The 14,489-nt window shown below is 47.5% G+C and overlaps 1 protein-coding gene across 1 annotated transcript in view; it reads right to left on the bottom strand.

Annotated features, from left to right (window-relative positions):
* The window catches only part of CCDC85C (coiled-coil domain containing 85C), a 112,180-nt gene that overhangs the window by 7,089 nt on the left and 90,602 nt on the right, over nt 1-14,489 (bottom strand). The window contains exon 4 of the mRNA XM_086750062.1: nt 5,861-5,956. Coding sequence (XP_086606188.1) covers nt 5,861-5,956 — 96 coding nt within the window. The remainder of the gene's footprint in view (nt 1-5,860; nt 5,957-14,489) is intronic.

Below are 14,489 nucleotides of genomic sequence, written 5' to 3'. Positions count from 1 at the left end.
ACACCACTTGGCCTGGTGGCAGGGCCTGCAGATTTGCCTTGGGAACACACTGTGAAAGCAGCTCAGGACACTGCAAAAAAAAATAGTGGGAACATCCTGCCTGTGACTTATTTTCTTAGATTTCAGGTTGACAATGTTTGAAAACACAAGGAGCAGTGCCCAGCTGGGGCCAGGTGGTTCCTCAATCAGAGATGATCCAGAGCTAAAGGCGGCCTCCGCTTCCTGCTGGAAACACTCTGGCCCACAGAATATCCCCCCCAACACTGCTGCGAGCACTCAGATAGCTCCTCCGGACCGGCACGTTGCACGAGTGGGCACATCGCAGCGCAGGACTGCCCTCAGATTTCACTGCTGCATCTGCGCTGACCTCGATACCTCACCCAGGTCTCTGCCACTGATGAGCAAGGTGGCCAGCCCAGCGCACAGGGTATCCAGTGCTCCTGGGATCACCCAGCGCTATCACACAGCACGTGGCCTTATTCACCGCAATACATCCACACACATACAAAGCTGTACAGCAGGTGTATTTGTGTGCGTAAATATCCCTGCACCTCCCCGAGAAGAGCGGAGCCAGATGCAGTGCAAGGATGGGTTCCCCCGTTGCTGAGGTATACAGCACCAGCTGCTCCACGAAACGGGATACCAGGGTAGATTATCCCCGGGTCTGCCTCAGCACAGCGATCCTGCTGTACTCAAACTGCGCTACGAACAAAAATAGGTCATTCTCCTAAGGCCCTTAACCTACTTCTAAAACGCACCAGCTAGTTTAACCAACATAGCTGGGACAAATCTTTGCACAAATAAGAATTATCCACATCCTATCTAAGAGGAGAGGAGGGCAAGAGGGACGCAAAAAGCATGTACATGCTGACAAAGAGAGCATCTATTTTTTTGCTAAAGAGGAGGGAATTAATTATTGATCCAGCCGGACTCACACATTGAACACGCCCGCCTGGAGTCGGCGTCTCGGACGCTCGGCTGCGAAGGCAGCGGCCTGCAGGGTCACAGCCCCGTGCGGAGCGCCAGAGCTGCCTGGCTGGCAGCGAAGCACCGGCTATGTCCACAGGGCAAGCATCAAGGACAGCCGTGGTGTAGATTAGTTAACGATCACATCAACTCCAGCCTCTGCTGCCACCAGCCATCAATCTTGCAGGCACAAGAGTCTCAGCAGACAAAAATAAACTGGTTTTCTATGGCTTGTGCTTAAACTAAAAGCACATTCCTTAGTCCAGGAGGTGTGGAAGGCTGGCACGGCCCATTTCTTTGAGTGGAAATGTCTTCTGATGGTGTAAATCAGGCAGAGCTGGAGCTGATAGCTGATCAGATAGAAGTTATGGTTGTATTTAATTTCTGAATGACTTGGGACTCATTTACCCTGGAAACTATCCTGCTCTCCAGGCCCACCCCATGTCTGTGTAAGCACTTTGTAAAGACGTGTTAGCATCTTGGGTATGGGAAAAAGGGATTTGGGGGGATAAAACTCAGTAGCCTATCCTGGAAAGGCATGCTGGAAAAAAAAATATATTCTGAAGAGTGAAATCGCCTCCTGAAGAAAGACAGGAAGGTCCCTTAGTGCTCTGCCAGCCCCAGCTGCTCTCAGATCCTGCCAGGCGCCGCCTCAGCTGTTTAAAAGGACGAGGTTACAGAAAACAGAGAAGTGTACCCCAGGCTCAAAGCAGCTCACGCCGTCCCCTCCTTTTTGCTCTTCACCAAGCTGCACTGACAAGCACTTGGCCCTTTGCAGACGCACTGGCGCTATGTGATCTCCCCGGGTAAAACGCCAGCCAGTGAGGGCAGCCTGCTCCGCTCGGGCATGGGGTGATTCCCCGGGCAGGGAGATAGGGCTGGACCAGGCAGCGCTGCTCTCCTGCCTAGGGTTGCCATCTCCTGAAGACAACCTGCACCTCGCTCTCGACAAGCACACTGGCTCATCTGGCTTTGTCCCCGCTGATACGTAAACTTTGAGGAACACCTCAAGTATATTTAGTTCTCCTTCCTGACTGCACTGACGTCTGTAACCAAGGCAGCATCACCTCAAAGTCACCCAGTCCATCACATCCACCACCCTGACGACTTGTTGTACTGGCCTCGCATGACCACGCAATGCATATTTGAAAAACAAACAAAAAAACCACACCAAAGAGTCGTGACGATTGCAGTAAAGCTTTGGAAGCAGAGTTGAAAGTTGAGGTAAGTGCTTCTGTACCGGGAAGCACTCTGAGATTGAGGAATGCTTGCTGAAGGGTGCAAGCCTCACTAATTTTATTAATTTATCAGTCAACCGGACAAAGCACTGGGGAACATGGCATCCTGCTTCAGCAAGGGAACAGTCTATACACCCTGCTAGGACTTTTCCCTAGGTTTGGCAGGGCCAAATCCTGCCTTACCCAACATCAGTGGGAGTGATTGATCGCCTGCTCAATGGCTCTGCGCACACGGGAGAGGTCCAGGCCGCTGCTGCCAGGGAAGTTGGGTTACAGGCTAAATGTCATTCTCGTACATTTGTCTCCTCCTCACCTCCCCACGTCTTTAGCAGATTTGCTCAGTTCCTAAGAAAAGGGCTTTGATGTTCAGTGAGATACTGAGCTGTAGCATATGTACCTTTTATTCTCGTTAGCAAAAACAGCTGTTAGGAGTGCCAACCTGTCATCTTGCTCCTTATTTAGTAAGCGCAAACAAACAAAAACTATTTCAGAAGCAAAAATAAAGAAAATCCCTAAATGTGCTCAGGGAAGAATGAACTTACACTAAATGGCAGGCAATGCTTCAGCCACATAGCTAGCATTCAGCTGCCAGAAAAAGCCAAGGAAAAAGCCTAGAGGCCATTACACAGATGAGTGCAGACGGAGGCAATCCAGAAGCTCTGCAGATCCATGCAGAGCACACAGCCCCTCGGTGACCTTTGCTTGGGCACAGAGCCGCATCCTCGCAGCCACACCACTTCTAGACAGACTTGCACGCACGCAGCCTGAAAGACAAGCAAAGCCAACTTCCATCTCTCCTCGTCTTTCCTTGCTGTAAGGAGCTACCCTGCTACAGCCATAAGGACTTATTTACACAACCAAGCAGGGCTTTTTCTACTACCCGATGTGGTGTAGCCAAAGCACAAAGTCTTGTTTTTAGGCTGATCTCTTCTCCCCTTCAATGAAAGGTCACGAGCTGTACCACTGGCAGTGAGGGTCTAAGCTGGTACCCGCATCCAGTTTCCCACATGCAGGGGCTGGCACTGGAAAAGCTGTCCAGTCCTGCGGGGTGCAAATAAGACCTACTCCATATGCTACAGCCTGCCATGGCCAAAAAACATCATCTTCTACCCAGTTTCAGATCTGCAGCTGGAGACCAACAGCCACAATTTCACTGTGCCACAAGAAGGGGGGAGGACAGACTGAGACCATGATCAGTTTCTTCAGCCTTTTCACTTTCCAGCTGATCCTTGGAAAAGGGTCACATGTTGGAAAAACAAACACCTTCTCATCCCTCCCTGCCATGCTGAACTACAGAATTTCCTCCTCACTTCGAATGTGAGAATATTTTTAACCCTAAGTGTGTGAGCAGGACACATCATGCACGACCATTTATGCCCTATGAGATGTGGCTGCTATGCCACGTGCTTCCCGACCCCAGCCATGGCACTTCCCAGGGTTTTGAAGACACACAAATATACTCCACTGGCCAAATTATGAAATTGTAGAGGAGAATTTCTTCCAGCCCTTCCTAGTGATCAACAAAGCTCTGAAGTAGAGGATTAATAATAATAACAGTAACATGTGCAAACAATCAGTCATCCAAATTCCTTTCAACTCCTTTACATGCATCATTGTGCCAGGCCTCCCAAACTTAATTTCTATTTTCCAAGAATCTTTCTCATTAATTTTCCAATCCCTTCCATAAGCTTATCAAATTACATCTTAAATCCATTTAAGTTTCTTGCCCTTACTAAGAAATTCAGTCTCGTAACCCCTAAAGCAAATAGGACAATTTCCCCCCTAGAACGTATTCATAACCAATTTATAACCATTTGATCTTGTAACTTAAAAATATTATCATCTCTGCTTAGTATTTTCCCTCACCACCACCTCACCAAATGCAATAAAGAGCAGGAGCAGAAAGGTACAAAATCCACAGTTTGGGAAGAAAAAGCCAACAGCAGTAGTCTGGATTGCATGAGGACTTGGATGATTAAATGCAAGCAAAACTGGAGTAGTACAAAGTGCCAAAAAACCAAAGGTGTCACATAGGCCTGCAACGTTCTGCAAGGCATCAGTTTAGCAGATCCATATGGGGATATACACAGAAGAAATGTCACCCACAAGCGCAATGCAGCGTAGTACAAGATGGAGCACAAGATTTGGTAGCACAGAACCATTCACAACAAACAAAGAAGAAACTTGTCTGGAAAACACAGGACAAATATGTGTAGGCAAGTGAACTGCCACTTGTGTGGTCAGGGCTCCTTTGGGAACCAGTGAAAACTGTATTAAAGGTATTTTTTAATCCTTGATGGTGCTGGCCACTCTTCTCTCAAGAGCTAATGAGAGTTACACAATCGGGGTGTATAAAGCCTCAAGTATCTTCTAAAATTTAAATTCAAATTTGATACAAATCAAACCAAACTTGTCTTTCCTTTCATAATTCCTCACACACCACATACCTGAGAAATAGTGACACTCAGTATCCTCTTGGGATCTTGCAACTGCCCAGTGGAACCAACATCCTTGTCAGCTGCACCACTGCTGCTCTTGACACCTTTTTTTTTGCCACTACCACCTGCCACATCTGTCCTCAAGCTAAGAGACCATGGACAGGCACAAAAAAGTAAGCTGCAAACACTAAAAACTAGAAAATTTAGGGAACTTGTAGATCAAAGCTACAAGCAACATCTGTGTCATTTATTTAGCTGTTAGATGTGGAAAGGTACAAAGCCAAGAGCTTTGTAAGCACCAGTCTTCAGGTCTAGGACACTCTAAGCTAGTGCTGATGCCACTGCTGGACCTCTTTCCAGCTACGACCATGGAGATCTGAGGTCCAGAGTAGCCGTCCAGGAATTCTCCTTTGATCTGATGAAAGCTTTTTAACCCTGTACAAGATTTTTCAGCTTCAACAAATCCAAATCTATAAATCAGTATATTCCAACCAGAGCCTAAAACGTTAGAGACTTTCCAGCCATCCCTGTGGCACTTTGGAAAGGATTTTGTGTCCCGCAGATACTCAGAAGTAACTTTCCTAACTAGTTAAACAGGTAACACCAGGGTATCACATTTTTCCTGTCAATGGATGGTCACTAGAACTTGAGAACTGCTGTGAAATCATGGTGGAAGTTTTCTCTTTCAACTCAGCTAGCAATGTCCTATGGTTTTTATTGCCGACGGTCCTGACTTTAACCCATGATGCCATGGTTTGCTGTGTATTTACATAAAATAAAGTCTTTCTCCTTTGAAGACTGCTGCAAGAGTTTCAATAACAAAATGCATGTAGGAACTGTGGTTTTGTGTCCCTTTTAAAAACAACATTTCAGTCATTGCTGTCACCCCAGAGACCTAGTTCATGCAGGGCTGATGAACAGAAAGGGTAAGCAACACCTTCAGCATCAGCAGCTTTTGTTGGAGGCTTCCCATAAAAAAAAAAAATAGTCACGCATGACCTTGCTTAACTCTGCAACTACTTGAAGCAATGATTATTCATCATGACACAGGTGCTGGTTATCAACAATCCACCTGACTACTAACTTTCTATTTCTAGTTGTTGTGTTTCCACAAGAAGAACAAATGTCCAGTTCTGCCGCTTCGGTGTTTGTTGCACTGCCCCGCACTGCACTGCACGGCACTGCACTGCACTGCACAGTCGTGTGCGGCATCCTTACCTTCATAGCATGCACAACAGCCTCTGGTTTCTGACCCACAGGGACATATCCTGCTGCAGGCGAAGATGCAAGATCAGATGTCATGCGAGTTGGTCCCTGTTGAAAGAAGAGAAGACATACTTTAATTCCCTTTGAGTCATTTAAGCAAGGAGGAAGAAAATATCTGGAAAATTGGAGGACTGGCTTCTCTCAAATTCAGTCCCCTTCAAGCCACCTGCAAAGACAGAAGACACTACTACGCCTTCCTCAAAACTTAATGCCATTTAAGCCTACGATCACTCAATCTGGATATACTCAAGAGGGAGATCACACTGGTTTAAAGCAAAATTGATTTAAGAAACATTTTTGCTCATTTAGGATAACTTTTTACAAGGACAAAATCAAACAGTTCTCATCCTTCTAGCCAGGGGAGCAAAGCAAACAAGATGATCTTCCAGTATAGAGCGGTCATTTGTAAGAACTTGCATACAGGAAAAAAACAGTTGGCATAACTTCATCGCTTTTCTGGCAACACTTTCATATAGCCATCAAGTACCAATCTTCAGCTACGGAGAAAATTGTGAAGGCAACCTTAAAACAAGCAGATGTCCAAACCTAATGTTGGCTGGGTTTGCTTTCAAAATGCTGGCCAGTTCTCCCGCACGAAGGATCCCATTGGGAAAGATGCAGAAATGACATTTTACAAAAGATTTCTACTGTCCAAACAGCCTTGTAAGCACTTTTCATAGGGCTTTCCTTTTTAAAAGGCATCCAACTTGGATTACAAGAGACACAATATCTTTATTCAGTGAGATGCACCCTGCCTGTCCCTAATATTTGTGCATTGCTTTGTAGCAGTGAGAGAAAGCAACAATGAAACCATTGACCAAAGTCACATTTAGTCTTCACATCCTTTAGGAAACACAAAGAATGATTATACTGGGGGCTTCTGAAAGCAAATTAGAACGGCAGAGCGGCATGTAGCACCATCACAGGAATGCTTTCACATACAACATGCGAGGCACTCCATTCTCATCTTTTCCACATTTGAAAACACAGCATGTTTCATGCTTCGTCTCATCGCTTCGCCTTCTAAGCCAAGACCAGCAAGCTAGTGGTGCCAGCAAGAAGGACCAATGGAAGGGCACTTCGCCACCTCTCACTTTTCCAAATGTTTTAAGTTGTGCAGACCTTTTTACTAAGAAAAGTGCTCATGTGCACACATTCAAGAAAAAGATGAACCAATCCATTAGGCTACTGACAAAAATAGCATGAAAGGCGTGGAGTCTTTCATGTCTAAGCCATGTCTAAGTCTGTGCTTAACCCATGTCATGACCAACAGAATAGCAATCTTCACGAACAGAGTTGTGGTGATACAATAACTTCCTTCTGAGAGGCAGGCATCTCAGAAAAAGGAAAATTAGACTTAATAACTCCACAACAATTCTCCAAGGAGACTTAACAGATTGGCGACGCACAGAGACCAGAGCCTCTCACAGGCTGGACATGGTTCTGGACCCCCTGGCAGAGTGTTACAGCTTGCTGGAGCTATGGTCACCTGGGGACATGTCCTCAGCCATCCCATCCACAATGACACACCAAAAAGGCAGAGGCTGGTGAGGGAGCACCAGGGACTGGGTCCAGCCAGTCTACAGTTGAGACTTAAGACTGGAAAATGGGTTACACATTCCTCACAGGGCTAGTAAACGCAACGGACTCCTTCCAGAATCAGCCTCCCACAGAGGTCAAAGACACAACCAAAACATGCATAATTCCTCTGGCTTCAGCATGAAAGCTGCCTTCTTTCCATAAATGACCAAGATTGTGACAACCAAGCACAGAATATTCAGGAGTTTGTAGCCATGAACCATACTTGATATGGATCTTCCCCTGTGGCTTTCTTTAGAAGTAACACAGGAAATACCAAGCAAAGGTCTAACATCCAATACTTCTTCTGAGTTCAGAGTAATCTGACAAAGTAAAAGGAACTCTGCCGGATCCTGCTGGTAATAATATTTTAAATACAGTTTTCTGACCAAACTAGAGTAGATCACAAGGTCTCCTGTACGAAAGGCAGCAGCAGCTTCTCCTCACAGAACTGAAGTCACTAATGAGCTACAAAGCATTTCCATTATCATAATCACTCTCAGAATGATTACAGGATACAAATGAAACCTGAATGATTAGAGAGAAGTGTTTTTTAAAAAACTTGATCATACTTCACTGCTTACCATACTGACACGATAAAAGTAATTTTGCAAGCACGAGGATGCTCTGAATATATCATATCACACAAAAAACGCTCAAAGGGTCACCTTCCTTCTCAAACCAGTGGCTGAAATTCTGCAAGGGCAATCAGCTGAGCTCCACCTGAACACAGGTAGAAATTCTGACTTAAGAAGAGAAAAATAATATTAAAGAATGAGGGATGCAACAAAGGAGGTAGACCCAAACCTTTCTATTGGAGTCTCAGTACCAGATTACTTCATTTCTAAAATAGACGTGATCCTTGATCCTTAGCTTGGAAGACAAAAACCCCAACCAACTGAAGCAGATGTCCAAATTGCTGAGTGCAATCATCAACAATGGCAGACAACCGCCTAGTAGAGACTTACATGAAAGAGTGCACCAAATGACCATGCCACAGTCCCACTATGCCCCAAGCCACAGAAACCTCCCCACCATGTGATACCACAAAAGGCCAAACACGCACATGGAGAAAGTCGGGGAGCAAGCAAGGATCTCCCCAACATCCCTGCTCTTTGCAGCTGTAGGATGCATCAAGTAAAAACAGTCACATGGTGCCAGGAAGCACTCCCTGCTGCTAAGGATGGATTAATATTTATCATTACAACCAGTGCTTTCTGTGCAGCTGCACCCTTAGAGAAGGCTCCTTCCAGACGTACAAAGAGTCGGAGTTTTAATAAGGGGGGGTAGGTGCTTCATTCCCACTGATTACAGTGTGGTTCACAAAAAAAGCTTCAGCCAAACTCCTATCAGCTTCCTGCATGTAGGCATACATGGAAGAGGCCAGAAAAGAGGGGACTGTAGTCAGCAAGGAAAGAAATTACGACATATCCAGCAGGATGCATGGCCAGCCTTTGGAGGATGGAGAGGAAAATGGGCAGAGTTCACCGATAGTGTTAGCTGAAGGGGAGGAAATGGAAGGAATTGGAGATAAGGTCAAGGTTGCTGGACTGGAAAGCTGCCAACAGTGGGAGAGAAGGGAGGGAATGGGAAGAAAGAGGAGGATGTGCATTTTATCCAGCAGGAAACCAGTTGAGATGAAATGCAGGGGAGGGGTAACCAGAGACAGGAGATTGGAAGAAGGGCAGGAGGGCAGGAGAGAGGAGGAAATCTCAGGAAGTCAGCATTAAGGTAGTAGCTGAAATCACACAGATGGAGGAGATTCCTTATGCCTAAAATAGATGTGTTTGGAAGCTGTGGGTAAGAATTACACAGCTGCACCCCAGCACTCTAACTCAGCTACTCGGAGGGCCTTCGTCACCGCAGAAACCCACGTCCTTGCCGTTCCCTATAGCTGACATTTTCACAGCCATGGGAACGCAACTGACTCAGCACCCTGACAGGCAATAATAGCAAGGTTAATCTGGCTACATCCTAAGAAGCAGAAATTCTCCATATAGGCAAAAAGCAATACAGTGTGTTTTGGGGCACGCATCACTCTCAATTTCCTCTCCTTGTCTGGTTTTGTCAAGCGTGCACTCTTTGTATTAGATGGACATCTGGCTTTTCCACTTGCCTGGTGTTCATAGTGATTGGTAGCTCAGAGATGGCTCACTCTTCATCCTCAGACATGTGGCTGAGGTGTCATGTAATAATATAATGAACGGTGCTAAAAGACAGCTCAGAAGTCACCAAAAAGGATGCCATCATATTTACAATAAAGCTGTTGAGAAATACCATCTTGATCGTTTTTCTAGTTTACTTCTGCTGAGGTTGAACCTCAGCAGAATGAGAAACTGAGTCACTTAAAGATTCAAAGTTTCTTACTCTCTTTGGCCCCAACTAGCTTTTGAGTTGTTCCAGGTTTACAGTTGCAGAGACAAGACTGGAAGTTAACTTGTTTAAGCCATCACAGTCCAGTTTTATCATTAAAAGACTAAGAAAAGATAGAGGAACTCTGCAGTCTCTTATGCCAGAGCATCCTTGAAGCAATATGCTATGCTCAGGGGATAAATCTCCCAGTTCTCTATTGCTAAGAATGATGCTTGACCCAGTGACAGCCTCAAATCCAAAGCAGAAACCCAACCAAAGCAAATCAGCCCCGTTCACTGCCCTGGCCCAGAACCCAAACACGATCAACAGAGCAACAGCGCTGTGAGAAAGAAAATCCAAAGACGACCACTACTGCCAATGGCCCTTTTTAACTAGAAAACAAAAAAATGAAGAGCAGAGGGCTCAGCTTGCAGCTGCTGGAGAACATCTGCTGCTCTGTATCAAGCCGTGATGGCATTGCCAGTGTCTAAGACCAAGCTGCCTAATGAGTCCTCGCTGGCTCTATCTGGTTGCAGGGGATGTGGTTCAGTACGGATGCTGACAAGCACTGCTGTCTATACTCTGTTCCTACGTGTTTGGAGGAACAAAATTAGTAGGACTCTCTGTAATAGAGCATGTTGTGAACTCCTGGTAATGACACACCTCCACCGAGGCAAAATAAGGCTTAAAACATGAATATTTCTTAAAAACAGTGGGAATGTTTTGTAATCCAATAAGAAAAGAGCCTAACTGGAGATGACAGGTGTCTGCTCTTTTAGAGGTTTTGGGTTGGAAATCTCAAAAAGGAACAAAGAAATTGTGATAAACAATTTCTCCTTGATTCCTCCGGGGATCTGAAAAGACATGAGACCTTGGTCTTGCCATCAGTTTTCAATCTCTTTCTGCTCAATTATATTCTGTCTTTTAATGACATCCTTTCCTACCTCCGCTCTGAGAGCACTATTCCTGATCTGCAGAAAGACTGCAAAAGACTGCTTCAAAACCCAGAGGAGAACGTCGTGCTGTTTTTACTTCACCTAAGTCACAGCCCAGGCACTGAGGATGCTTCAGACCAACATGGAGCATGCGAGCAAGTGTTAATGATTCCGAACCTCACATCTTCTCCTTGTCTTCTATTAATTTTTGTCTACCATCTCAAAAAGCCAGCAGACATTTAGGATTCAAATCCAATTAAATAAACCACACTTTTCTAATGGCATACCTCAGACAACATTAAAGCTAAATGGAACCATATCAGACACTGTGAAGTTTTTATTGCCAAGACAGAACAAGGAAAATTACATTATAGGCAGGCTCTGCCTATTCCAGGCACATCTATTTACCTCGCAGTGGTTTTGCCTGCAGCCTGCTTACCCAGGTTTGAATTATACTTGGGCCCCTCCTTAGCACTCATCACCATCCAGGTGCTTTACATAAATAAAGGTGCTGACATTGCTCCCTAAATTAGGAGCTGTTAAGGGACAAGCAGGAGGCAGTAACACGTCCACAGCTGTGTGGATAAGCAAGTAGCAGAGCTGGGCAGTAACATGGAAAGGTGCCATGTCTGACTGCAAACCCCAGCCCTGACATGCTGGCAGAATGGGGGGCTCAGTAGATTTTGATTTTGTGAATGGTGCTTGTGGCTAGAAAGTTTAGAAAGTGCCTGGAGCAGCCCCAGCCAGAGACAGTGCTGGGGGACAGGTGGGGCAAGCCAGCAGCAAAACCAAGGACTGAGAGCGTGGTGCCACTTTGGCATGGGAGAAGCATCCCCAGACCCTGCAGGGAATGTGCTGAAGCCCTGAAGCAGTGTCCCCACCAGAAATGTAGCACAGGCAGCACGGAGGGCAAGCACTGGGCTCACTCTGACAGTTGGTCTGTTCAGAGAGAGAAATCTCCCTTCACGCGGAGATGAGTGGCATCCCTGGGAGATCACACAAAAATAAAATATCTCCCATTATCATCAGTCTGAGAAATCCCCTGGGCCCCACAAAGGCAGATCAGACCCCCTCATTGTTTTGCAGCCTAGGCCACGTTTCCCCTCCTCTGCTGCCTTGCCGCTGCAGGGGGGTTAATGGCTGAAACAAACCGATGGTGCCGTGCGGCGCTGAAGCGTGACATGACTCCGGGCTGACATTCCACCCTCCCTTCCTTTGAAGCCCCTTCTCTTCCTGCTGCATCCTTGCATGCCCACGGCAGCTCTGCCATTGCCACCGCATGTGGTGCTCCTGAAAGGGGTCCAGCTCCTCTCACAGCCCCACAGGGACAAGGAGACCTCAAGGCACCCTGGCAGCAGCCCCAGGGCTCCTTGCTGGCTGCAAGATTTCCCGGAGGCACGAAGAAGCCAGAGGCTCTGGTTTCTCTGTAAACCACACCGTGCAAAGTGCAGCCTTTCCGCCACCCTGCTGCAGGCGATGCCAGACCTCTCATGCCGGGACACCCTTGTCAGAGCCAGGGAGTACCCAGGTCCCTTATGTGCCCAGTCTGCCTGGCAGATGATCCAAAGCGATGATGACACTTGGTTATCATTATTCTGTGCCTACTGTGCAGAAAGCCTGCCAACATCCAGCTCAAAACAAACCACCTGCTCCCTGCTTCTGCACTTAAATGGCTGCACGGCCCCACAGCCCCAAAGTTGCAGCGGGGCTGCCTTGCAGATGCGAGCGCCTGACACCCCACCACCAGGCCCAGGAGAAGGAACACGCGGGAGATCCCACAGATGGACACCAGCTCCCCAGCACAACACGCGTCCTGGCCACCAGTGGGAGTGGGTGCAGGAGCCATCAGTACGCTGTATTAGCATCTTCCCTATCAAATCCAGGGACTTTATTGCAGATGCTAATCGTCTTTGGCATTAGTTAATTTGCTGCCTTTAATCATAGAGAGCAGCTGGTCATGTAAACATTTAAATCCATGAATTAACCATGGGTCCACACAGGAGCCAGGCAGAGCCCGTCCATACAGCTCAGCCACAACCTCCTGCATCTTCACGGCCTCTGCTGTGTCCATGGACATCTACTTAAGTAACAAAAAGGGCTTACAGGGCCCTTCTGATTAATAAAGAAACAATTTAACTGTTTCATTGCTTTCTGAGCAAAAGCATCAAGGGCAGCCAACAAAAGAATAGCTCTTCTCCCCGGCGGGCGTGACAGAGCTGGCTGTACAGGCTGTGCTGGGACACCACAGGATTTCAGGGGCTGCCCTGGACAGAATAAACAAAGTCAGGACATTGTTCGCAACTGGATCTCATCTACAAATGGGAAGGATGTCTTTCCTCAGCACGGCACTAATGGCTGATGGCAGCTCCAGCCCTGGGAAAACTCCTCGGCGCAGGCAAAGCCGGTGAGCCAGCTTCCTCCAGCAGCGGGCGAGGAGAGGAGAGCAGCCGCTGCCCATGCTGGTAACAGCACCGACAGCCCAGCTGCCCCCTCAGACTGTGAAATTATTACCAGCACGACATATTCAGAGCTGTTTCAGCCCGTAACGACCTGACACAAGCAAACAAGAAGTCTGACTGCTACGGGCAGAGTGAGCCCATGCTGCGCCCGTGGACAAAGTGCACTAACTGCGGCTGACTCACAGGGGCACTGTCCGCGCAAGTATTCCGAGAGGTGCCAGCTCTTCTAATAAAGGAACGTCAAGCACATTTGATTTCAGAAGGAAACTGGGTATTTTTAGGACTTTCTTGACTTTGAAGCAAATCTGATTTGGGGATGACCCAGGTGCCAGCCTCTGGGTGGGTGGAGGATGCAGGCAGATGTGGAAGGATACCTGTGCACATCTGTATTCCCCTCCAAGTCTCCATTTCAGCCTGGCTGCCCTGGCTGTCACTGGTGAAGCAGCCTCCTCCCAGGCCTGGGGCAGAGCAAGGGTCTGCCGTGCCCCATCTCCCCGCCTTGTCAGCCCCACACAAATGCAAGCGACAAGTGAGCATGAGAACCTACAGCAGATTCTCAAAGCAGATGATTTTTTTTTTCCCTCCGGTAAGGGCAGGTTATGGATACAGCCTGTCAGTGCCTCTTTTGCTCATCAAATCCCCAAACTTTGTCATTGCCAAACTTTGTGCTAGTTGGCTGCCATGGGGAAAAAAGCCACCCGCCGCTCAGAGCTGTTGCAATAACTGCTGATGAAGGGCAGCTGCCTTCAAAAATGGATCAGCTTGTTCTCAGCTGCCGGTAACACACTCTGAAGCTTCACAATAGCACTCCCCAGGCTGCAAATCCTGACAAATCTTTTATTTTATTTTCCCTTCCGCAGCCACTCTTGCTGCAGCAGCAAAACGGCTGCCTTGAATTTCTCTCTTTGTCTGCTCAATGGCATCCTGGTGGTATCGGTGCTGCCGGCAGGAAGGAGCTGCCTTCTGCCATGTTCCTCGATCACTGTCTTCCCCTGCCTAAAAAAGCGCCGTGGCTGCCACTGCTGCCGGAAGAAGGCGAGAAACAGGCCTGGGGTTGATGTCGGACACAGGCTGTCAGCGCTCAGCTCACTGACAGCTGCAGGGATGGGAGAAGGCGGGGGACCATCGGGGAGCTCCGTGAGATGGGCTTAGTGGAGCGACAGAAGGGGCTGAAGGCATTTTGAGAGGCCACGACGTGATGCTGAAGCTGCAAAGAGGAGCCCTGGGGATGCCAGAGGCACCGGGCAGCCCAGGGAT

Source organism: Chlamydotis macqueenii, chromosome 5, assembly GCF_036417535.1.
Source record: "Chlamydotis macqueenii isolate bChlMac1 chromosome 5, bChlMac1.mat, whole genome shotgun sequence".
NCBI lineage: Eukaryota > Metazoa > Chordata > Aves > Otidiformes > Otididae > Chlamydotis > Chlamydotis macqueenii.
This window is presented reverse-complemented; position numbering and strand designations above follow the sequence as displayed.